The following is a 24959-nucleotide window of genomic DNA, read 5'->3' on the forward strand; positions in this document are numbered from 1 at the left end:
CTGGTCTAGGCAGTGTTAAGCATCAATATCTGTAATTTTAAAAGAAGAGATGCAGAGTGTGTGCATGTGTCTTCCAAGAATTGTCATCATTTTTGGAACACAACAGTAAAAACAAAAACAGAAAAATAATAATCCAGCTTTATGATTCATTTTAAAGCTGAGAGGAATCACTTCTAGGCATCACAGCCCTAACACAGAAGTCACAAAAGCAACCAGAGTAACTAGGGAAACAAATAGGATACCATTTGGTAGCTAGGAAGCACAGTCATAAAAGCTGACCTGGTCCTTTTAAAACTAGTTTGGATTTAGCCTCAGTAAACCTAGAGCTGTGGTTAAAACCATTTGAGAGCAAAACCATTTTAGTGCCTTGTGATCACCACTTCTCTGACCCAGTAATAACTCAGTGTTCCTGCTTTATGTCATTCACCCATAGCTGCAGTGACTTTGAGAAGCAGGAGGAGAGGGGAGGGTCTGTATTAGGTAAGAAGTATGAACAACACAGAGGCAGCCCTAAGCAACTGGGCTTTTTGCATGCTGGGGCTACTTCAGTGGTCCATGTAAAACACAAAGGTGGACTCTGAGGAAGGTAGTTCCCTTCTCATCCTTCCAAAGGACTGGGAAGGAAAATAGGATTCAAGGTTCCTGCAGTAGCATCTGGTAGTGTATATTTAGGAATGACCCTACAGGGAGCCAATGTGAAGACTACCTTATGGTATGGACCAGTAGGCCATGCCAAGCTGAAAACAACCTCTTGGCTTCCTTTTCTGTAGGGCATCAGGACAGATCCTTTCCCTAAGCTCCCCTGCAACTGTGTCCAGGCCTCTCCTTAGAGCACATAAAATACTCGCTTTCCACAGACAGGGTGTGTTCTTTAGTGAAACATTCATTTCCATGGCTTATGTCAGAAAGTAGGAGATCTGAAAGCTAAAAGGCAAGGGATTAGCAACTAAAGACAGCATGACACAGCTTGTTTCACATTTGCATCTCAGAATTAAGAACTTGAGTACTTTTGCAGAACCAACTGTGCACAACCATGCAAAAAGTAAACGAATTAAAGGACGCATTCTAGCCAAGCAGCAGCTAGCTTTATTGAGTTCTGACAATACTGCATCATAACAGAACAAATTAAAGTTGCTTTTTGCTCCTTAGCATTAGTCATTTCTCAAATGAAAATTAATTATGTTTAATATTAAGAGAAAACTGAGGAACATGAGTGAGAACAAAGTTAAACAGGACTGCAGAGCTAGTGTCCCCTTTATGTATCCTGCTCATGTACTAGAGAAATTGAGTTCTTAAAAGTCCTCTTGAGATATCTTATGTGAGGTACGGAATCCTAGGACAAATCATTTGATTCATCAAATGATTGTGGTTTGCTATGGATCATGCTATACCTGTTAAATTGCATTTCAGATATTTATCACATTCACTGGAAGAGAAAGTGACAAAGGGATTTCAGAGAAAAAATGCGATCAGGTGAGTCAAAAACATTTCCCTATTGGCTGCCTCAGTAAAGTTTAGTAAACACATATGAGCATAACTCACTTTTCTTCTTAGATCCACCAAAAAGATCAATGTGAAGATCCTATGTGGTATTTGTAATACCTCTCAGTGCACTGAAACATAATTCTGGCCTCACCTGCTTAGTTCCATATTTGCTGCATTACATGCACATAAGATTAAAACCACTTTCAACATGCTAACAGCCACAACTGAAAAGCTACAAGAGATGAGATGCTGTGTGACATTGCTCGTAGATATGTGCAACTGTTAGCTTATGCCCTGAGAATTAAGTACACACTGCCTAACAATTATTTTATGCAAGTTTCTCAGCATTAATAGCTGTATGATTCTTCAGTAAATAAAAAATTTAAGAAATCTCCCCTTCTTCCATGAGGAAGTACTTAAGGAAGTGTGTGTAGTAGTGATAGCTGTCTATTAGCAGCATTACTGCTGTGGTACATTGGCTCAGAAATCAGGTATATCACCTCTAACTCCTGATCAACTCTATTTCAGAGTTATGGCTTCTGTTTCTGAATGGCACATAGCACCTCCTAAAGAACATGTAGAAGGCAAAAAGGTATTAGATAAGTAATCATTCCTGGAACTTCAAGTGATCATTTTTTATTCCTCTGAGACATACTCGTACTCTCTTCTCTCTCATCTCTAATTTCCAAAGACTTCCTAGTCTTCATAGACCTGGTGCAATCCAATTAAGAAACTTCATAGCAACTTCAAAACCAAGGAAACAAGCCTGGAAAAGAGAGAACACACAGAACAATCATGGACTGTAAAGACCTATTCCAAACAAGGCTTGAAATGCAGCACTATAAACATCTGATCTGGTTGATGGGAAAGGAGGAAGTGAGTTTAAAAGAGAGAGTTTGGAGCACAGGTAAGAGTATTAGCATATTCACACAAAGGCAGAACTTCTAATTCCTTAGGTTCATTATTTACTCAATGGGAAGCCAGTCCAAACACCCACACACTTCTGTCTTCTTCTGGTGGATGTGTAATCAGACATGAAATACCATCAGAATGAGTCAACAGCCACTTCCACGTGAAGCCAGACTTCCATGTGAAGCTCAGAATGAAGGTTTAATTGGTGGTGTCCCTCAACTGAGACACATTTTCGAACCTGGACATCAAGAGCCAAAAAGCATCTGCAGTACAGAGAATCTCATTGAAATGGTACACCAGCAAGCAGCAAATCATCTCCTCTGTATCTGCAAATATTCACTCTAAGTGGCTAGGTCCCTGAAACCCATCTGAAATCATTAACTTACCGCATTAGCAGGAAATGCCCTGATCATTACAGCTGTGAAGCCCTTATATAGCGATGCAACTCCTTCTTCTTTGATAAGTTCTCTCAGCACATCTCTAAAGCCATTTGGATATTTTCCGGGAGGAGCTGTGAGGGATCAAAACACATTAGATAAGATGTGTGACAGTCACAAATGCCGAGGATGGGGCAGGTGTACTAGCCCAAAAATTTCAATATGTTCATACTGCAACGGCAAGATCCAAGCATCGTTGAAGCTATATTGTGAAAACATCTACTTGGGAAAATTATCTGTTTCAGTCAAAAACAAACAAAAAGGCCAGATTACTAAAGATCCATTACAGAGAAGCTAGGTGCTCACTGTCACCACAAAGAATTTACATAACCAAGTCATCTTTTGGGGAGGAAGAGAGAAAGAACTTTTGCCAGGGTTGGATATCTGAGCTGTTACTTTCACAGCTGATCATAGTTATCCAAAGAGCTGCAATTAGGAAATACAAAGGCCAAGTATAGGAATTGATAAAGCTGGTTTATAAAAAAGCAGAAAATGATCCTGTCACATCCCCTAGCCAAGAACAGCAACAAACTCAAGTGAAAAGCACAGGCTGATGTTGCACAGATTTACTGTGGTGTTTTTAAAAAGCTGTTCAATTTGATGAACAAGTTCTTCTACCTCCTGACTCTCCTCTGGAAAATATGGCCTCTGGCAGCCCTCTGGACTGAACAAGTGCTCCACAAATTAACCCAGTTAAACAGAATTGCCAATAAACCACATCATCTATAAAACACCAATATAGATTAGCTCAGTGAAACAAGGACACAAGACTGATGTATTTCACACTCAACCCTCGCTGTGACATCAAAGAATCAGAGCAGCCATCATTCAGGAAAAAAGGGAAAATTTTCCTGCACTAGATAGTTATGATTCATAATACACATATACAAAAAAAGCCACACACACAAAAGCAAACAAAAAGCATACTGGCCAGTGAAGAGCTGAATCCACAGATAGGGACTACTGGGGAGCCTTAACAAAATTATTCATTGAGCAAGACTCACAGACAAACCAATGAAAAACCTGTCAAATCTTGCTGAAACTCAAGGCCTGGGATCAACTCACTATAGCTAGGCCACAGATATTCAAGAGCAGATCCATTACTCACAGCAATACTCTTAGCCAGGCCCATGCAGATATGGTTAATTTCAGACCACACATGCAAGAATTTACTATGTCTGAAGTGAAATGACAAAACCATTCAAAGAATTACATTTGTAGTAGAACATTCAGGATACCTGGTTCTAATATTATGATTTCTCTGGTTAGATTTCAAAACTGGTCTCTAAAATTGGGATCATTATATTGGTAGGGAGACAGAAAAGTGAGCTTGATTTGCCAAAGAATAACCAGGAAACCAACTAAAGCTGGAAATGCACTTGGATTTTTCATGTACTTGTCTTAAGGTGGTGCACAAGCTGTGCTACCTCTCATCCAGCAAGATGCCGAGACAGCAGCTTCCATCAGTGCCCAGCCGCTCCCTGGAGTGCTGCGCCCTGTGTGGCCATGACAAGCTGGCATGAAACTTACCTGTCTGGAAACGGGATTTCAGCACATCTGGTGGAATTGCAACTGCCCAGTTGAAGATTCCAGCCAAGCCACCAGCAAAGAGGATCCTAGGCACACTGAGGTCACTCACACTGTGGTGGGTTGGAGTGGGGTGGGAGGAAAAAAAACAAAACAAAAAAAAAACAAAAAAGAAAGAAAGAAAGAAAGAAAAAGAGCTTATATGTCGAGTCAAATGACAACCAAAAGGGCAGTTTGGCTGACAGACAGAAGATTGCAGAACGCTGCAGAAACACACAGAGCATAGTATCTGAGCAACAATTCCAGGAATCTGAGACCTCTGGACAAAGTGTGTCTACACCCTAAAGATACAAATTCTTTCATTCAGCAGCAAACACACAGGGATGCTGTGGAGAAAAAAAAACAGATCAAAAAACCAACAACAACAAAACCAGCTCCTTGCATACACAGGGATGAAACAGCAAAGAGACCTACTTCAACTATTTCTTACTTGTGCCAATAAGATCCAAGATTAGAATTTGTGAGAAACTCAGAATGCTATTTTAATTGTCAGCTAACCCCAGACCAAAATAGCTCAACTCACAGGACAACCACTGCCAGTGATTTTTTCTTTTTTGGTTATTTTCATGCTACTGTTCAAAACTCCTTCTTGAATGGGGAGATTAATCAGCAGTGTCTGAGAAGTCTAGAGAAGGCTGACTTTGGGATTTCACTAACCTCTCTCCCTCAGGGGTCAGAATGTTCTTCAGCCATTCATACGTCATGAAGTACATTCCACTGGCTGGAACATCTAGTGGGTAAACAACACAGGCAATGAGTAGTGGGAAACCAAACAAAGCCTAGAGGGACAGCAGCCCTGCGCCAGCTCAGTAACACCACTAAATACATCCAGATTCCTCTTCTGAGCCTTTCCTACAAAGTGCCGCTGCTGCTCTACACAGAGCAGACAGAGGAGTCTGAACTTTCCTAGGAGAGTAAGTGTTAAAGGCAAGAACTGGGAAAATATCTGTTTTTGAGCACTTCTGTCAGCAGCCCTTCTAATCAGACTGTAACCTGGCTGCCAGCCGTTAATCTAATTATGAGACAGCACTAAGCTTCCTTAGCTGGTGCATGGCAGATGAGAGCAGTTCAGGAACTTTATGTTTTGTACACTATTTGTTCTGATCAACATGTTTTGGGGTCACTTGTTTTAAGGTACTCCTACGGCCCATTCTTAGCTCATGCCTGAACTGGACAATCAGCCTCTGGCTAGAAACACTGTCAATGTGGAATTACATTGCTAGCTGAGAAGCAGAGGATAGAACAAATTCCTAAGTTGAGATCTCAAAATACAGAAATTTCAGGTTTTACTCAGAAAACGCTGCTCCAATACAGGGAACAATGTAATATTGTTCAGAGGAGAAAGAACCAAAACATTAAAGCTTGAGTGTCCAGCATAATTACTTTGTTGTTGTAGGAGAAGGACGTGCCATCACATTCTAAAATAAGCCACGCTCAAGCAGGTAGAAAGCCTAACTGCTGCAATCATCTTTTAAAGTAAACATCTTTATACAATAGTAGTCACAGACAGCAGTCACAGTCCTTCTGCCAAGAAGGAAAAAGAAAAAGAAAAAAAAAAAGCCCTCTTCTGTATTCTGAAGTCTCTGATTCCTCTTGCCTTCTTGGATTTTAATTAGTTCCTACATCCCTCTGAATCCTTGTCATCTAATCTCTTTCTCTCTCCCTGAGAATCTCATGTTTATTTCTCAGTCCCTTTGAGCCATTGAAGTAGCTCTGCAGACTGCAAAAAAGGAAAAAAATGGATGACACAAAGCATCTCCAATAGGCTAAAGGGACAGCAATATTTATGAAACTATGTCAGTCTTCTTGTTTTAAAGTACCCCATGCAGAAGAAGCATCAGAACATTTCCATCAGTTACCTCTCATGAGGGTGAGCACTGTCCCCTTGTACACGCCTCGAATCCCAGCCTCACGGAACAGCTGTTTCGCACAGTCCAATGAGCCACTGTATTTAGTTTCACCTGTAGCTGCCTGGATCTGAAGGATTAAAGTGATCGTTTCTGGCTGGTGAACAATCATTCAGCTAATAATTAGAAAGCCACGTGCATGTTGCCAGAGGAAAGAGCACAATTTATTCCACAGGCACTCCTGCAGAGGAAACCTTTGCATCATTTTCTCATACAGCTCTCTGCCATTCAAGCTGAGGATGCATTTACTGGTCCACAGTGGCTAGATTGGCCCTTTATTTTTCCTAGTGCAAGTTTGAAACAACTGAAGTCAGTTAGGTAGTTTTACACATACACTGTCAAAAACTAGCCTTCAAATAATTTAGTAAAATTCAAAAAATTTTATGATGATATCATGTCTGTCAGAACTAACGTGTAAACATCCATTTCCATAATAACAAGAGTGCAAGATAGTGTGATGTAAGCAAACCTTCTCATCTCTACCAAGGACAGTATTTTTATTTGTTCATGTTTATAGCTCCTAACAATGCCGTAAAAACTCTGAAGGAGGTGTAGAGCTTACAGTCACTCAAATAAACACTAGAAAACTATTCTATGTATTTTGAAATACGTCCTTCAGTTATGTATTGGGAACATGGGAAGATGATGGAAAATTTTTACCAGAGAAAGAGTCCCATGATCTAGTGGGTCTGGATGTCTTTAGAATAAATTTCATTCTGAAAATTTTGATTTTTCCGTATTTTAAAATAGAGCATCTATTTTAAATGAGCCGATAAGCATCTGCTGATGCCTCATATAATGCCACATAGTATAATGCGTGTGCTCTGTAAATTTAAGAGAGTTTTGTATGCTTTATGTACTTATATTGTCATGGTGAGTTTGTATAATGCTTCTTCATGACAGTTGCATTAAGTGACAGTTGTCTCAGTCCTGTCAAAAAACAGAACAGAGTAAACTCACTAACCAAGCAAGTTCCTGGTATGGGAAGACAAGACCCCTAAAATTAAATTCCCAAGATCACCATCCAAAGCCTTACCTGTAAAAGGCACTTGATTCTCTCTCCTGGAGCCATGATTACTGTTGTAAACACTCCCGACAGCATGCCAGCAGCAAACAGCTGAGGATATCTGCCCAGAGGAAACAGAAAAGACCCTAATGCAACACAGTACATAGACAATGAAGGGCAAAATGATCCTTGTATTGTCAGATTACACTGTCGCATATAAGGCTGGCAGTGAAACTAGAAATGCATCCACTGCCTATGATCAGTACAAAAGTGCCTCATTTAATGCACAATTAAGAGTTAAACATTTAAGACTTCTGGGATTCAAAGCCACAGTTCCCACAGCAACCATAATCAGCTCTTCACATTTGTTGTATTTGTTAATATTCCTTCTACTTGCTTTATTTGCTACTGCATTCCCCATTGATTTTTATTCTGAACATCTCTTCCTCCTCCAGTCTCCCACTCTCTTCTCAGACTGCAGCTTCCACACGCCTTCCTGCTCGTGCCACCAACAGCAACATTTCTGTGAACCTTTTTAGTCTGTCACCCTTATTCCCTTACAAGGTGAGCATAGTCTTGCCACACTCAGTGTCTGCTATGGAGTTCCCTCCTTGGTCTCTTCTAACGTTGCCAGTCAGGCCCTATGATTCAATCTGTCTGTATGTCTAGCCTCAGTGTTGACCTTCCATTTACTCTCAGCCTTTCGTCCTGATAACACAAAGCTGTGTCTCTCCAAACTTAGTTTTTCTCAGGCCCTCATTCTTTCAGCCTCCCACATTGCTAAGTCTGTCCACCCAGCCTGCCCTCATCCTCCCCACTCTGCATTTGCTTTCATGCATGCTGCAAAGTGTTTACAACAGAAATCCCTTAAGCAAGCTTTCTCCATCACAAATTTGTGCTTATATCCAACCTGCTAACTTACCCAGTAAAAAGACCTAGTTTCTCAGTTAATTGAATTCTACATCTTTCACTTCTCTCCATATGCCTAAGAAATGGCATTCCATTCAGCTTTTTGCATTCTCATACCCCTTTCTTACACTTGAATTCCTCTTATATTTTATTCCTTACCATCTTCTACCAATAGGATAAGGTGCAACTTATTCTTTCCTGCTTTGACCTCACAACTCTGTCCACCAGCTGCACTATCTCCTTTCAGAGTCCATTTAATACAGTCTACAACAGCATTTGACGGGCAGACTACCTTGCCCCTTTCCAATCTAGTTTCTATACCAGAAATAGCAGCGGAAACACTGTGCAAACACTCTCTTCATAACTTGAATCTAGAACCACCATTCCAGCTTTACTCTTCAGCCCTCAGCTGGTGTCAGCACCATTAATCAGGTTCCCCGTCATAAATTTTCTCTCTCCCTCTCCTATCCTGGCCTGCCATTACTGCTTCCTATGACCCTTCCTTCCTAATTTACTTCTCTCCCTGCATTAACAGATAATATCTTCGGATGGTAACTCACGTCATTTCAAATTTCTAAGAAGTCACCACAGACTCTGTCCATACCATGCCACATACTTTTCTCCATTTCTGCACCTTAACCTTATCTCAAGGTAATCTCATTCCTAGGGACCGATTCAAGTTTCTGTCTATCAGGTCTTTTAGATCTCTTTCTCCAGTCTAGATGTACCTCCGGCTCAAACTAAGCTTTGAGTTTTCTAACTCATTTTGGGATCATTCAGTCCTAGAAAAGACAAAAGATGCTCCTCAGGTTTCTTTCCATCTCCTTCCCTCCCAAACCTCCCTTCCAAAGCAGCATGGGGATCCACTGCCGTCCTTGCTGCCTCTAGACCCATAACCACAGTGCTAAGAGTTTGACCTTTCTTTATGGCTCTCACATCCCAGGCACACTAACTACATCTTACTGCATAAAAATATCTGCATCTAAGGTACAGCACAGTGGGGCACAATGACAACTCTACCATTTATTTGTTGATCTTTGTACTTTCTCTCCCACTGCTCTTGTGTTGTGAGTTCTCCATAAAGACTCTGCCCCTCTCCAGCTTGCTCCTTAAAACTCCACTTTGCTATGATGTGTACAAAACACAAAGCACTGAAGTGATTAGGATGATGGCAATGAGCCCACAGACCATTCATTTCCTTGCATTCTCTGCTCTTCACCACTCCCCTCCAGTTTTACCCTTCAGCTTTGTCCGCATCAGGAAGGTAGTTATGTTGGTAAACTACAAGTGAAAAAACAGCGCCATAGCACCTCGGCACTCTCTCCTTCTATGCAATCCAAGCAGAAGTAGCTTGCTCTATGTCTTTGTACTACCCAGGCACCTCCCTGTACAGGCAAAGCTCAAACGGAGACAGTGTGTCCCTTCCCTTCCATGCTTGATTCAACACAATGGACTCCTACTTTCTGACACAGCTCCTAAGCATTGTATGAATAATAGAATAAAATGTTGCTAAGCTACAGGTCTGTTCCTCTAGAGCTGTATTTCACAATTCAGCAAAGAAAGGAAGTACTTAGGGGAGCAGGGGCTCTCCTTATGCTTAAGCTAACCTGAAGAGAGAGAAAAAAAATGATTAGCTTTTCATAGGAAATTTAGTCATCCTATAGATTAAAAGAGAACAAGAAAAGCTTCACTCCACAGCACATCTCTTTTCCTGAAGGTCAGAAGTGCCGCAGAGCTAAGCTGCTCATAAACACCGTTTTTCAGAAATTAATCATGAAATATTTCTATAGCTATTATTATATCCTAATATATGGACACAGTACGAGTCACAGCTGGCAGAGAAAAGAGAATCAGGATTTGTGACTGAATTTTCTCAAGACTGCTCGACCATGAATTTAATTCTTCCATAGTTTCTGTTAATAGTGAGACTGTTCTCAGGCAATCATTATATAACTCACAGTGTATTCATCTAAAATGGAATTGTTGTTTAATGGCTCCTTCTTGCGTAGAAAGGGAATTGCATAGCACTTGCCCACATGCTGTCTGTTTTTAGCCTGTGCTATCAGTCCCACGCTTCCAGAAGCATTAAAACACACCCATGTTTTATTTTTTGAGGTATATTTATAACCTAGGAGAAGAGATGAATTTACACCACAACTCAACACATGACAACACCGCAGGCTGTAGTTTTAGGGTGCCTTTCCCAAATGCCTGAATAACACAGAAACTCACGTCAAAATGTCATCAGGTTTTCGCTGTTGGAGTCTTTTCCCCAAGCCAAATCCAAAGAAGCACACAGCAAACATGGGTGTCACTCCAATAATAGGAGCTGCCATTCCTCTATACAAGCCTCGGACTCCCTGCAAGAAATGTTATCACAAGAATTATTTGGTTTCGTATAACGCTTTGCACACATTTCATCTTACTGAGAAGCAAAAGGTTAAAACACAGGATAATGTCAGTCAGCCAGTCCAATTAATTAGAGGAATAATGGGATGTTCTCTTGCAATGATACACATTTAACTGAGGCTCAGGGCCCACTGCAAAGGAAGGTTGTCCTTCCTGGAAAGCCGGGCACCATTTTCAGCCTTCACTTCCAATAATGTTCATGCTGCCCCCTGTACTTTCTTCTTAAATATAAGGAAGTTAAGTTAAAAGCCACATGAACAATAGTCCTATTAGATAATGTCCAAAGTCTTCTCTCTCAAATACATACAACAATGCAGACATGGCTTTATGAAGAAGGCATCAAATGTAACATTACTGTAAAATCCTGACATTAAGCCTGACAATGCTGGATCAGATTCATTCCTTAGGTAAAGACAAAGCCAGGGAGACCAACTTGAACTCCTTCACTTCCCAAACAAACTCAGTTTGGAATGAATTCAAGAGCAGATTATTTTTGCTTTTCTTCCCTAAGCCAAAACTTTTTCATGACACAACTTTACATCCCCGATGTTTCCCTTTAGATTAAAAGACATCATCAGACTGAAGACTGCATCAGATAAACTTTGATATAAACCCCAGCAGTAGCATTTATTTCATTTATCTTGCCTTTCAACTGAGTCTATTAACTCCTTTCTAATTAAAAAAAGAATTACAAATTATCCTTCTAGATAAAGGCTAGATGCACAAATTAAGTATTTTCTGCCCCCCTCCTCCCAAAATCAGTGTATCCCAATATATGCCCATATGCTTACAGGATTTCATTACACAGTCAGTTATGCCTATCTGTTTGACAAAGATCAGACACGCCTGCTCAATCTTCCCACGAACAGTTGGAAGTAAAAGGTCTTAGCAAAGAGGCTTAGTATTTTTTCCTTATAGAAACAGATGAGTATTGAGTAGGAGTAGAGAGGCAGCAGTACTCTCAAACTTCACATCAGAAGACTATTATTACAGTTCCGCTCTGACGTCCATGCTTCAGAAGAGATGCTGAAAAATTGCAAGGGATTCGGAAGAGAGCTGCTAAAGCTTTTCAGTGCTTTTTGGAAGTGACTAGGGAAGCAAGATTTACTTTGGTTAGATAACAATCTATGAGTCCTATCACGAAAGTAGAGTTCTGATCTGAGACAGCTCTTTCATTTAGCGAAGAGCGACTCAACTGGATCCAGTGGTTAGGAATTAAACTTCAGATTAGTAAATAAACAGTGGGGCATTATACCCATTGTTTCCAAATGTTAAATAGCCACTGGAAAAACTTACCAAGCAGCAAGGTGGATTCTATGTCACTTAAAAGTCTTTAAACCAAGGCCACATGCCTTTCTAAAAAAATAGACTCTAGTTCAGCCACATGATATGGGCTGATTCGGGAGTCATAGAGTGGAAGCCAATGTCCACCTTATGAAGAAGATCAAACAAAGTTACTATAATGGTCCCTCTGACCCTTAAAAAAAAAAGGAAAAAAAACACTAAAAATAGAAACTTCCATTTACTCATCCACCTTCTCACAGATGGTGTGTGTGTATGTGTATATATATATATATATATATACACATACACACACACACACAAAAAAAATACATATTATAGAAGAAAGTGGAAGTACTGCTTTTATTAACAAAAGTCATTGCTTATTTTAGGACTTCCAGAGAGAGATCCAAATACCAAAGATGAGATTCCACCACCTACAACAACAAAGCCAGCAAACAACTGCCAATGTTAACTCCAGTCTTTAGCTTCAGATATTAATATCACAACATTTTGAGCCATCAGTGTTTCTTTACAAAACAAAAAGACACACATTTGGAAGAAGTAGATGGTAAGTACTCTTCAAAATAGATCTCCCTTTAAGTTTTGCAAGATGATGAAAAATTTTAGTTACAATCAGTTCAACTGATAACCCAGGAATTTTATATTCTTGGGGGGCGGGGGAGGGGGGAGCAGCATTCCCGCACGATGCCATTGCTGCGACGTACAGAGGCAACTGACGTTTTTGGCAGGCGCAGCACAGCAGCGCAGGCTAACACAGTACCTCTCTGACCAGAGTCTTTCTGAAACAGTCAAAGGTCCCAGAATAGAGCGGCGGCTGCCCGGGCTGGGGTTTGGGCTGGGTCTGCAGTCTGACCTGCCAAGAAGAGATAGCAAACACTGTTTTATTAAATATTACTACCCAGGCTTTGATTCAGATAACATATCTAAGCAAGTATGAAGTAGTAACTTTTGGGACCAGACTTCACAATATTGCTAAAGACATTAGAATCCTTTTAACCATCTGCAGAAGAGAAGGGACTTGAGTTTTAACCTATTTAACGATTTTTAATTGCTTGGATGACGTCAGCAGCTTTACTGTTCTGATTTATCGTTATTTATATATTATTATTACTGCTGCTCCCCTCCCGCTTCTCTCAGAGGACGGCCGCAGCCGGGGAGGGCGCCGCGGCTCCTGCCCGGGGCGGCTGCCCGGGGCGGCCGCCCGCGGCCTCCTCCGCCTGCCTCTCCGCGGGGCACGCCGGGAAGTGTAGTCCGCACCCACCTCCCCCTGCGCCCCGCCTGCCCGCGGGGCACGCCGGGAAGCGTGGTCGACCCCGCCTCCCCCACGGGGCACGCCGGGAAGTGCAGTCCGCCCAGGACGCGCCCGCCGCACAGCACGACGGGAAGCGCGGGTCTCCCGCGCGCGCCGCGCCCCCTGGGAAATGTAGTTCACCCCCCCCACCCCCGGCCGCCGCTCCCGCTGCTCCCCCGGCCTCGCCAGCGGCGATCCCGTCCCGTCCCGCCCCGTCCCGCCGCGGCGCCGCGCCGCTCCCTCACCTTGATGGTGTCCAGCGGGTGCCCCACGAACACCAGGCAGACACCCCCGAAGCCGCCAGCGAAGAAGTTCTTCACGGGGCTGATGGGCTGCGGCTGCTTCGCCATGGTGGCGGCGGAAAGCGGGGCCGGAACCGGGGCTGGGATCGGGATCGGGGCCGGGGCGCTGCGTCCCCGCCGAGCAAGCACCGCCCCCCCTGCCCCGCGACCTTTACCCCAGAGCCGGGCCGCGCGGCACGCCGGGAGCCCGGGGGCAGGCCGGGAGCGCGGCGGCCTCGGGCTCCTTCTCTCGAGCTCTGGCGGCGGTGGAGGCCCGGGCTGCGACAAGCTGCTCGGTGCCGCTGGGGGCGCCGAGCCGGCACCGCGGGGCGGCTCCGCGCCGCCAGCTCGCGGCTCTGGAGGGGAAGGACTGGGGCGACTGGCTCGGTCCCGTCGCCCCCTGCAGGCGGCAGCCCCCGCGGGAGCAGCCCCCGCCGCCGCCCCGGTGGTTCAGTCCGCCCCCTCCGCCTCCCGCCCCGATGGTTTGTTCTGCCCCCACACGAACACGCCGCCTGGGTGGTTCGGCCCGCCCCACCTTGCCTCGGAACGTCCCCTCCGCCCCAAGCTAATGGTTCAGTCCACCCCCCGCCAGACCCGGTGCGGTCCGAGGGCGGCGGCGCGGCCGCGGCACCGCCTGGCGGAAGTGACGCCGCGCGGAGGCCAGGGCTTCCGGCGCGCAGGCAGTGGCGGCCCGGCAGGAGGAGCCCGGGGTGCCGCTCCCTGCCTCCGCCGCCCCGGCCGCGCTCCGCGGCGCCCGGTAAGTGCGAAGGGCGGCGGGGGGGCCCCGGCGGCGGCCGCCTGCCCCGCGCTGTGGCGGCGGCGCGAGCCGGGAGCGCCTGGCGTGCGTCGCCGCCGGCCCGGGCCCGGCCTCCGCGGCGGGGGGGCGGCCGCAGCCCGGGCGCGGGGCCGCCCCGAGGCCGGAGCGGGCGCTGCGAGCCCCGCAGAAGAGCGGCGCCCTCCGGTTTGGGGGAACTTCTGCTCCGTTTGGCGTCTCCCCGCGCCGCGCGGGACTCTCGTTGGGGCAGGCGGCCGAGGGACGCCGCAGCGCATGAGCCCTGAGGCCGGCGATAGGGATGGGGGCGCGATGGCCATGCTGGGGCTCCCTCCGCCCCAGCCACCGCTCCAGCTCTGCTCATTCCGACCACCCACAGCTCTCGCCTCTCCCCCGGCTTCTGCTGTTTTCCTCTTATGTGTTTACAACGTGTCGGACAAGTATGCGATTTCCTCTCGAGCGCATTACAAAAGAAATGGAGCTGAGGTGATTTAAGTGAACGTGGTTCCTTTCTGCTCCGACATAGGAAGAGCACTGCAAGCATAGAGTTACCGTGGAAGGAAGGCTTGAGTAGGTGCAGGTAAAATAATGCGCTGAAAACAACGATAGCCTAAAAGGGACAGGAATGAAACGGATCAGATTAGTTGGGAAGGGCAAGGTAGCCGTAGCAGTCAGAATCAAGATGAAAGTGGAAAGAGAGCAGGCAAATTCACAGTGGATGTGTGATATGGCTGCAAGGAGGTCTCTGCAGAGTCATGTATGATAAAAAGGGTGGGAGGTGATGTTCCTGGTTCTCTCTCTTTCGGAACGAAGAAAATCATCTGAAAATTCAGTGGAGAAGGAAACGACAAAGTATGTATACTGTGTGTGTGAAGCAGCAATTGAAGATGATCCCTGGATTACAGGCTTGAGTGACATAGACAAAGATGCGATTAACAGTGATAGTAAGTTTGGAGCTGGGATTGTAAAGGGTTTAAGGAGAAAGAGAGAGTGTCAGTTTGTTTAAAGGTTGTGTGGATAAGTGACTGGAGACAGACTTGAGTTACACTCTCTTAATTTCAAAATTATCAGCAAAGAGGTGAGAGAAGACAAAGCCATCTCACGTGGCTGTGAAATTACCAACCAAAAAATTTGAACGCTGTCCCCTTTTTCATTATCAAAACACTTATTCAGGAAGTCCCAAAGACGTACATACAGAGGATAAGAATTCAGAAAAGGATGATGTGGTGAGACAAGATACAGTATGGGGTTGTGTAACTTCCTATTATCAGACACAGTATGAGACCAGAAAGAGGCTGATGGTAGCGTACATGAAGACATTTATTTCAATAGACCTTGTTAAGAAGAATTATATTGTGAAGTGGGAATCTGCAAGAGAGCATCTCTGGTAGAGCAGAAGAGGAGCACAGATTAGGGGTGGATGTGTTTTCAAGTTCTTGCAAGAAGGCTGGGGAAAGAAAGGGGATTCAATTTTATTAGTTAAGACGAGGAAGTGTTTTGGGTGAAGGTGGTAAAGTAGGACCTCATTCTTCTTTGGTTAGAAGAACAAACTGAATATGATTTAAAACTTTAAAGTCTGATCTTTGAAATTATGGTAATTATTTAATCTAAATATTCCTTGTTCTTTTGACCTCCACCTTTTTTTTTTTTGTATTTATCATCTTTGTTGTCTTAGCTAATACTTAGTATCACTAATTTCTATGTCCTGTGTTAATGTGTGCTTGGAGAGCTCATGATTGGGTGATGAGGGTCTTAGACTGAGAATTAGTTGAGGTAAGTTCTGTTTCTTGTTTTCCTTATATCTTGTTTTGTTTTGCCAGCAAGTTTGTGCCTTGATCTTCCTCTTGTTTACACATATCCATCTGACATTAAGTTATGCTGGAACTGAACTCTTTCCCAAAGTGATGTGACGAGAGTCAGAAGAGGTGTCCGGTCTGCAGACTGTTTTCTCCTTGATATATTGATTTGCCCATGCAAACAGTTCCTTTGTTCATGTAAGTAGGTTAGTTGCACAGAGAAATAGCTGAGAAGTATTTCTAAGAGCCCTGTGGTCTTGTACCTCTTCTCTACGGTGGTACATGACTACTTAGGTACTGCGTAAGCCCCTTATTTTACTCATACATCTGAAAACATCTCATTGCTTTGACGGGACTTGCTGTGCATTGAGGTAGTAAATGGATCATCCATTTAACATGTTTCTCTCCCCCCCATCTCCATAGTGTGGGATGATTGATTAAGTTTGGAAAGTTTCCTGACTGGTGATGCCTGTTCGGTCTTTGTGATACTCTGAGACTGGCCAAACAAAACTGTCACACACTAGGCTATTGATATCTTTTGTAGGAATGTCTAGATTGATTCTAGATTCTCAAATAAGTTGTTCTTTCAACACAGCATGTACCAGGTAAAGATCTATTAATACTTTTGTGCAAGAGGTAAATGTTGATACAAATTTAGCCCAGACTGAATCATTAAGGAGACTAGAGGGAGGAAGCATATAGGGACAGTATAGGTTTGCCTTGTGTCTGTCAAATCAGAGCCCACCAATGATGCTGAAATACAGAACAGAGAACCCTGAGTGGAAATAAAGCTAGGAAAGTGCATTGGTCTTTCAGATCAAAGCCACCATCTTTTCAAAAATATGTACTTGTAGGAGCACATTTGCCACCTCCCTGGTTCTCTATTTGATTGTTTCCATTTGTGGAAACCTCAGAAGTTTTTCTGTATGTGAATGGGTTTATGTGTGAGGGGGAGACCCTCATTTAGCAGCAGTTGTGTGAGTGATTCCTCAGCAGTATAAGTAGGTTACTTGGACCTGATGGCTGCTTAATCTGGAGGAAAAGATTTCCCTTGGTAGTTTGATGGAATCGTCTACATTACTAGCATTCCTACTGTAACTCATTTTGTGTCACTGATAGGAAAATACTCTTCAAGATTTTACTGCTGTTGTCTTCCAAAGTGGAGAGTCAGAGCCTTGGTTCTCTAAAGTTCTACAGGGAACCATGCTATAAAATGTTTGTACTTTATGTATGTTGTGGATAGTTAAGAAATCAAGAGTCATGTGAAAGGAATGGAGACCAGAATTCAAGGGATAATTTAATTAACTTGTAACCATCATCCTTCCTCACTGGAGGAGGTTTATATCTGCTGAAACCAGTGCAGCCCCTCAGATTAATTATGCATCAGATCTCTTCCTGCTTGTCCTGTGATGTCTGGTCAGTTTATTAGAACCGGAAAACAAGTTCAGAAAAATAATGAAAAATTATGGTTGAGATTTCAGGTGCTCTGAAGTCAGGTTATAGTTTTTCCAGTAGCTGTAAAAGGTAACATTTTGCATATATATTAAAATGCTAGAGCGCATGTAATAGCCAAAAACCACATGTGCAAGAAACTCGGTATATACTGTCTATGGGAAGTACATATTTGATTTTATACGTGTATTTTATATGTAAAACTTGATTGAAGCAAGCTTTAACTTTTGTATTTAATCTCTCTTGAAACAAAATTCGCTGTTTAAATGGCAATTTGTGACTGAGTACGAGATGACCATAATTCAAGGTTGATAAGTACTGTCTACTGAACCTCTTAAAATTCTAAATCGTATTCTTTTAGTTACATGAGCAGAAGGTGTGTAGTTCAGATAAAGTCAAATACATGAATTTTCTATTACCAGTGAAAACACAAAAAAAAAATAGCTTGGCTGTTCTGATTCCTCCTAAACAGAAGCTGTCAACCCTTGATATGTACATTAAGAAAGTAATAAAATGAGAATTTATTTTATTTTCCCCCTCAGATATGATGCACAAGCCACATCACATCCAGCAAAGCTTAGTTAAAGGGATGAACTGATTTTGTCATCTCTTTGAGATAGTACTGAAGACTGTTAAACTGAGTGTAAGAGAAGGATCTGTTTGCCCCTCTTGCTTTCCGAAGTCCCAGATGATTTCCATGGTTTGAAGCAGTGCGTAGTTGTTCAGAGTGTCGCAGGTTGCCCTTCTGGCTCCTGGTGATCTTATCTATTTTTGGGGGGGCGGGGTTTATTGATGAAATGCAGATGATTCTTTTGATTAAAAAAAATAATATGAGTATAAATATATCTTGGAAAAGATGTGTAGTGGAGCTTATGGAGAGAGTCTCCAAATGACAAAAATCTTGGGGCCCTTGCTGGGGACTGGAATAATGTAATACGCACATCTCAGAGGTTTTACACCTTGCCTGTAAGAGCAGCTCTGACTCTGCAAGTGCAAAGGCCCAGCATGGCAGGCCCAGGGCCCTGCCTGGCAGAATCTTCTGTAGCTGGGCTGTCAGATGAGTCCATTTCTGGCTGTTAGATGACCTGTATGATGTTGACATGGCCTCTCTTATAATTTCTTAGGCAACAGAAAAAAATTGTTTTTCCCCCTTAGGAAACAGAGCTCAGATGAAATCAAAAGAACGATAAAGTTTGTTGGAGAAAAAGAAGCTACATTTGCTTTCCTGGTCTGCAGTTGACAGGGCATTAAGATGTCCGTGGACATGAACAGCCAGGGCTCTGACAGCAATGAAGAGGATTATGACCCTAATTGCGAGGAGGAGGAAGAGGATGAGGATCCTGGGGATATTGAGGATTATTATGATGGGGTAGCTAACGACGTGGAGCAGCAGGGAGCAGATGCCTTTGATCCAGAGGAGTATCAGTTCACCTGCCTGACTTACAAGGAGTCGGAGAGCACTCTGAATGAACACATGGCCAGCTTGGCTGCCACGTTAAAGGTGAGGAAAGGTTTCTGCATTAACACAGGTGTAAAATAAGTCTATATTGATTGAAAAGGCAAAATGCCAAACACAGTCTGAAAAAAAGCTGTGGCAACATTGCTGTTACGGGGGTTGGAGGAGCATTATTAAAGGTCCCTGATACAAAACTCATTCAGAGGTTTACAGATTTTGCATACTGATTCCAAGACTTGAAAATCTTCCTTACGAAATGTTGATTCTTATGACTTTTTTTTTTTCCAGTGTTAAAGCTCAGGTGCTTTGATCATGACACTCAACTCTTTGCATTAACACAATGCAAAGAAAGTATATATGAGGGAAATGAACCAAATCATAAATGATGCAAATATTGGTGCACCTGTGTTTGAGGTGATGACTGACAGATAGGAAGACATGCTAAAAGTCTGTAATTCTAACATCAGTGTCTTAACCTTGTTGGTTCTGAGAATAATCATAGACTTTCAGAAAGACAGATCGGCTGTCATGCAAGACATTAACCCTATCAGTGCAGTGATGAGTAATTAAAGTACAATGAGCTTACCCCCCTCTTCCAGTGAGTGACTAATTCATCTCAGAAGATTCCCACTCAGTCATGTGCATACTATTATGCTCAAATAAGATTTTTTGTGAAATTTTCATTCTCCTTGTGCAACTGATGACTGCAGTGCAGACTAGTGAACAGAGGAGGTTCCCTCTGCCCTGTCAGTGTGCTTTGGTCGTGACACAGGTAAGAGGAAAGCTGAGTTCCTAAGCTGTTAGGTGTTGGCAGTCTGAAATTACCAACGTACCTGCCTTCTGACATGTCTCCTAGTGTATATTGTTCTGTGGAACAACCCCTGAAAGCAGGACAGCTGACCACAGTAGGCAAAAATTATGTTGGAAGACTTTTGAGTCCTATTAATTTGGGCTGGAGCCAGCCTAACTTAAAAAAAATGAGGGATCTTGATGATCGATATTTGTACATCAGAGAGTCCTATAGAAGTAGTTGCAACAATAAAGCCTAACGACTATAAAGCCTATAAACAATAGGCTGTAAAGCACACTCATACTCTTTGTTGCATCTGTAGGTGATTTTGCAGTCTACTGCACTTGTTTACAGGAACTATCACCTCAATGTTTTACTCTTTCTTGACTTTCAAGCTCTTGAGTGTGATTTTTGTAAAATGTGCGATTCAAGTGCTGAATGCCTGTTTTGTATATATTAAAAGAAAGGGAGGCAAAAGAAAAGAACAAATAGGAGTAATTGGTCAGCAGTTTTGATCTGGCTGCCAGTTGCTCTTGGTTCTTAGTGATTAAGTAGATTTAGAAAGGTATTTCCGCTCCTTACCATGTTGCTCCGAAATTGTTGACACATTATTCATTTCATTTAAATCAACAGAAGCAATATTTGATCTAGTCTTTAAAATTTGAGCATCTAAAGTTAGAATCATAGTTTTCCAAGAATTCCAGAAGTCTCTAATGTTAGAACAGCAAACATTATAGTTGACCTGATCATTAAAACCAACCTGTTAGATCAAATCTGATCCCAGATATGACTCTTGGTGGGGGGAAGAGGTGGAAGGTTTTAGGTTTTTCTGATATCAAGAATATGCCTGCATAGTAGCTTAAAAATGAAGCGCCTACAGATTTTAGTTTGTGCATGAGAAGATAAAAATAAATCTGGGTAGAAACCCAAAAAACTTTGATTTTGTCAGCCATGCATTAAGTCTTTAGCTCTTAAAGTGCCATCCTAAGCCTTTGTTTGCTAGCAGTGGTGGTGCAAGAACTGTACATTTTGTAAGTTGGAAATCTGTTGTGTATCTGAAACATGTGCTTTTTATTTCTTGGCATCCTTTCTTACAATGTTTCAGCCACCCTGCTTCTTCTTTCCCATTTTTCCCCTTCACTCTCCCTCCCCTCTGCCCAAAAGCTGTGATTTTGTTAGTTTTCTGAGACAAACTGGAGTAGAAAGAATGTGGGTCACATTAGCAAGAGTATGAGAAGGAAATTGGATAGAGCATGTTGAACTATTTGTTATCATTATTTTCCATTGACTTAATGGATATGCATAAACAGGGGCTGTTTTTTGTAAGAACTGTGTTAGCATTCTTTTCCTTTAACTTCCTTGAGCTCTAAACTTTTTTTTCTTTTAATAGACTACCTTTCACAATGTTGTCCTTGCCTTTTGGATAGTTGGGATCATTCTCTGTGAGCACCCTAGCCCACTTTGCTGATTCCTTCTCTTTTCGTTTCAGGACTAGCCTTTGTCTAGTGCTTGTGTGGTTCTTTTCAACATTAGATAATGTTTAATACAGAGTGGTTGCCAAGGGGAGACAAAGGTAAATTAAGGACCATTTGGAGGAGGTGCAATATTGAAGGCAAACCATGATGTGGAAGCTGAACAGTTTGTTATCCTAAGAAATGAATAGACTAATACAATTTTCTAAAGAAAAAAAAATACAGCAAATGAACTCAAAGCAGTTTTCAAATGCTCTGTCACAGGTATACTGTCATTTATAAAAGTTAAATTGAGGGATCTTGAGCGCCTTTTTTCCCTGTAAAACATTGTCTATGCTCTTAAGATCTGCAGCTGGTGTTCAGAGCCTTATATCCTCTTGCTTACAACCCATTCTCTTGTTGTTAATCATCTAAATAGTATCTTATTTGTTCTGTTCATTAACCTTCAAGACATTTTCTAATTGTGTTCCTTGGCTATTTTGGGCTGACTCCATGGAATGACTGTTTTCTTTAAAGTGCCAGTGTAAAGGGTTACCTTCCTTAGAAACCCTCTTGGCTACCTTTTTTTCATTCCTTGTGAGTTGCAACTGACCTTGTTCTCCCTCTTGCTGAAGCGGGCTGGATAATTAACAGGCTGTGGGTTGGCTGACCACCTTTCGGCCAGGTGTGAACGTCCTATGTGTGTTTAGAAGTTTGAATGAATGTAAGCTCTTGTTGTGTTAAAACTCTCTGTCATTTTGAACTGAATAGTCTGATGGTATAAACTAATTTTTGTGCGTCTCAGCTATAGAGTTTCTAGACTAGAGTCTATTTAAAAATAAAATTAATTTAAAAAATGCTGCTAATAGAATTAGCAACGAATAGAGCCAATGAATCTCCTGTTGTCATAGGAAACATTGACCTTGAGTTTTTCTGACTTGCTTTTTATCAAATAGGGAGTTGTGGTTATAAAAAGAAGTACAAAAAAGGTAGCAGTAAATACAGTCAGCTGTGCAGTGTGCCTTGTCTTCAACAACAGTATATGGTTATCTAGGAACAGAATTCACCATACTGAAACTAGAGAGACTTCATAAATTGTTCTTTGAAAGTGTCTTCTCAATCTGGTTTTACTAAAAAACTGAGTCAGCCCTAGCTTCCTGGGAAAAAGGAGTGGAAATGTTTGCCCCTTGGCTTGTCCTGTTGAGTCAGGAGGAGTGTTCGTGGAGGACTCAGTTAATACCTTGACTGTGATAAGGACAGGCCATCTCTGCTGAAATACACCAGAATAAAATCTCAAGCTAATGTTATCCAAAATGGTGATTCTCTGACCAAAAGACTTTAACTGAAGCAGATTGTTTTCAAAGGCAGTTTTCAGAAACAGTTTGTAGACTTTTGGTTCCCCAAAAAGATGAGTTGAGCCAGCACCTAAGGACAGTGCTGCTTTGCACTGGAGAATCCATTGCCTGCAGACCAGCAAAGAAATTTGTGATAGTTCTTTGAAAAAAACCAGACCTGTTTATGAAATCACTGTATTTCAAAAACAGTGAACTACAATTGGATAGTAATTAGTTTGTTTTCAAGTTGTCTCTGTCGAATCGTCATTGAGTAATTGTGAGTCCTGGAGTGGCGATATCAGTGCGCACAAACAGTACGATACTCAGCAGTTGCACAAACAAAGTTGACCCTGTCACTGACAAGCGGTTAAGTGAGTGATGATGTCACGTTGTTTTCGCTGGTGAATGACACTTCCTGGCTCTGCTGAGGGTCTCCTCTGCAAGCCTGCAATATCTGTCATGTTCCAAATAACTGGCAGCAGTTTCTCTGTTTCAGTGATAAGATCATCCAGATTTTTACCAAATTCTTTATGCTGCTGATTTAAGCCACTAGATAAGACAATTTTAGTTACAATTTGTGAAAAAGTGTTACTGTTACTGTGACTTTGTCTTTTCAGAAACTGATAGTCACTTCTGCACGTACAAGATCAAGGAAAGATAGTCAGTCATGCTGTTTTACAGACTGTTCATACTGATGTAGTCTTCACTAAAACTGCAGGAATTTTAAAACTGGAGAACTTAAATTTTTCAAATCATTAATGTGAGTAACCTGCTGATATTCACCGGACAGCAAGAACCTTGTTTCCCTTGCTCCTAGAAATAACAATTTTTATGTTTTGTTTTGTTTTTTGTTTTTTAACCCTCTCCTGTGAAGATCAAAAATCTGGTAGGTACAAAAAGCATATTTACTGTCATAATACAGGCATAATCCTGAATCTAGTAATCTATGTTATCGCTACTGATCTTTCAGAGATAAACCAGTTTATTCCATATATTCTTGTTCACCTCATTGATTTTTATCTTTTAATGCAACCAAATTAGTATTTGCTCATCAAAACACAACCCTGTGAAAATATTCCACACACTCAAATTGCGCTGACACAGAACAGTTAGCTTGTAGAGCTACTTGAATGCTGGCAGCAGGCCTTTTCAAATACCATCTTTAGCAGATCCAGAGTCATGTGCATGAAAATTGGCAGCCTGCATGAGCAGCTCTACCCAAAAAGCTAGCAATTGTAGAGTGCCTGTTTAGTGTGATTGCAAAAAGCCACATGTTGAAAGATTAATGTATATGATTCCCTTATATCATTGTGCAAACCACAGTGAAGTATGTAGTCCAGAGTGCTTATCTGAAAAAGCTGCCATATCTTGCTTTTGATGCCATAAGGACCTCATGAGACTTATACATGATGTAAAATGGAAGTCATAACAAAAACAACTTACATACAGGAGATGCATTAAAATCCCCTCAGAATATTAAAATGTACATGCACAAGAGCAGAGTTTGGAAAATAAATGTTTGAAGTTAGTATGTCTGTAAGAACTTGAAGCAATGTCAGATTAGCTGAAATTGGTAGATAGTAAATATTTAAATATCAATGATTTTTAAATGGTAGACCCTGTTATACAAGCATCTTCCCAAAACCCATGTGATAGTCTTTGGCAGTGACAGCATACTGTATTTAAAATACCTGTGAACCCTAAGTTAGTCAGGACATGCAAATATCTGTACCATGTTCTGTGTTTTAGTAACTACCAGCATCATGTAGAACCTCCAGTCTGTAACTGGAATCCTTAGGAACACACAAGTTAGATGTGTTTTTTGTCATTTCTCCTTGTTTTGTAGCCAACAGAAGAGATTCTGGAAGTTCTATTATACAAAAGCTATGTTACATGCCAGATGCACAGAGCCTGTTTCAGTAATACATTAAGCAGCAAGAATGTAAGGGCATGTCCATTACTGTCTTCAGTGTGTGTGAGTTATTTTGACTCTCAAAGCTTTGTTAAAGGCATAGCTAAGTTTTCTTAGATGTCTGATCAGCGAGATGAGAGCCCAGACCTTGCAAATGTGACAGCTTCATGAAGTCATTTGAGGAGAGAAATCAGTTTTGTTCCTCATTGCCCAGGACTGCTGAAATTCTCAGCTTGATTGGAAAAATAAACCACAAACGTGGAGGGTGATTAAAACCCACACATTTCTTTGTGATTCACACATTAAATGTATCTTACAGCCGGTGTAACTCTGCAGTGAGCAAAAATCTGTTCACAGCTGTTGATGAGTCTGATCTTGGTGGGAGGTAGAGGCAAGACACAAGTCATTAAAAATGCCTAAACAATCTTTCAGGAACTGTTTCATATTGCAGACTTACAGCTGGACGA

The 24959-nt window shown here is 42.3% G+C and overlaps 2 protein-coding genes across 9 annotated transcripts in view; one reads left to right on the forward strand and one right to left on the reverse strand.

The window, feature by feature from the left end:
- ARIH2 (ariadne RBR E3 ubiquitin protein ligase 2) overlaps positions 1 to 24959 on the forward strand; it is a 73757-nt gene that overhangs the window by 23869 nt on the left and 24929 nt on the right. For 2 of the 7 annotated variants that reach the window (XM_062585289.1, XM_062585292.1), the window contains 3 exons: positions 1411 to 1473; positions 12326 to 12504; positions 18705 to 19050. In XM_062585289.1, the coding sequence (XP_062441273.1) occupies positions 18802 to 19050 (249 nt within the window). In that variant the 5' untranslated portion in view covers positions 1411 to 1473; positions 12326 to 12504; positions 18705 to 18801. Of the gene's footprint in view, positions 1 to 1410; positions 1474 to 7800; positions 7899 to 12325; positions 12505 to 14200; positions 14287 to 14480; positions 14882 to 16121; positions 16296 to 18704; positions 19051 to 24959 lie in introns of those variants that run through there. The other 5 variants (XM_062585295.1, XM_062585293.1, XM_062585294.1 and 2 more) reach the window with 5 other exon arrangements.
- On the reverse strand, positions 1064 to 13991 carry SLC25A20 (solute carrier family 25 member 20). 2 transcript variants are annotated; one of them, XM_062585298.1, is made up of 9 exons: positions 13494 to 13990; positions 12718 to 12810; positions 10476 to 10603; positions 7365 to 7455; positions 6281 to 6398; positions 5079 to 5151; positions 4365 to 4474; positions 2784 to 2908; positions 1064 to 2251 (listed from the first exon to the last, which is right to left on the reverse strand). In XM_062585298.1, exons 1-9 carry the CDS (start codon positions 13596 to 13598, stop codon positions 2189 to 2191), a joined length of 906 nt encoding a protein of 301 aa, XP_062441282.1. In that variant the 5' UTR covers positions 13599 to 13990; the 3' UTR covers positions 1064 to 2188. The 2 variants fall into 2 exon arrangements, with proteins under 2 accessions (XP_062441282.1, XP_062441283.1); XM_062585299.1 differs by lacking the exon at positions 12718 to 12810 and having other exon boundaries at positions 13494 to 13991.

This window comes from Rhea pennata, chromosome 12 (assembly GCF_028389875.1).
Source record: "Rhea pennata isolate bPtePen1 chromosome 12, bPtePen1.pri, whole genome shotgun sequence".
Classification (NCBI taxonomy): domain Eukaryota; kingdom Metazoa; phylum Chordata; class Aves; order Rheiformes; family Rheidae; genus Rhea; species Rhea pennata.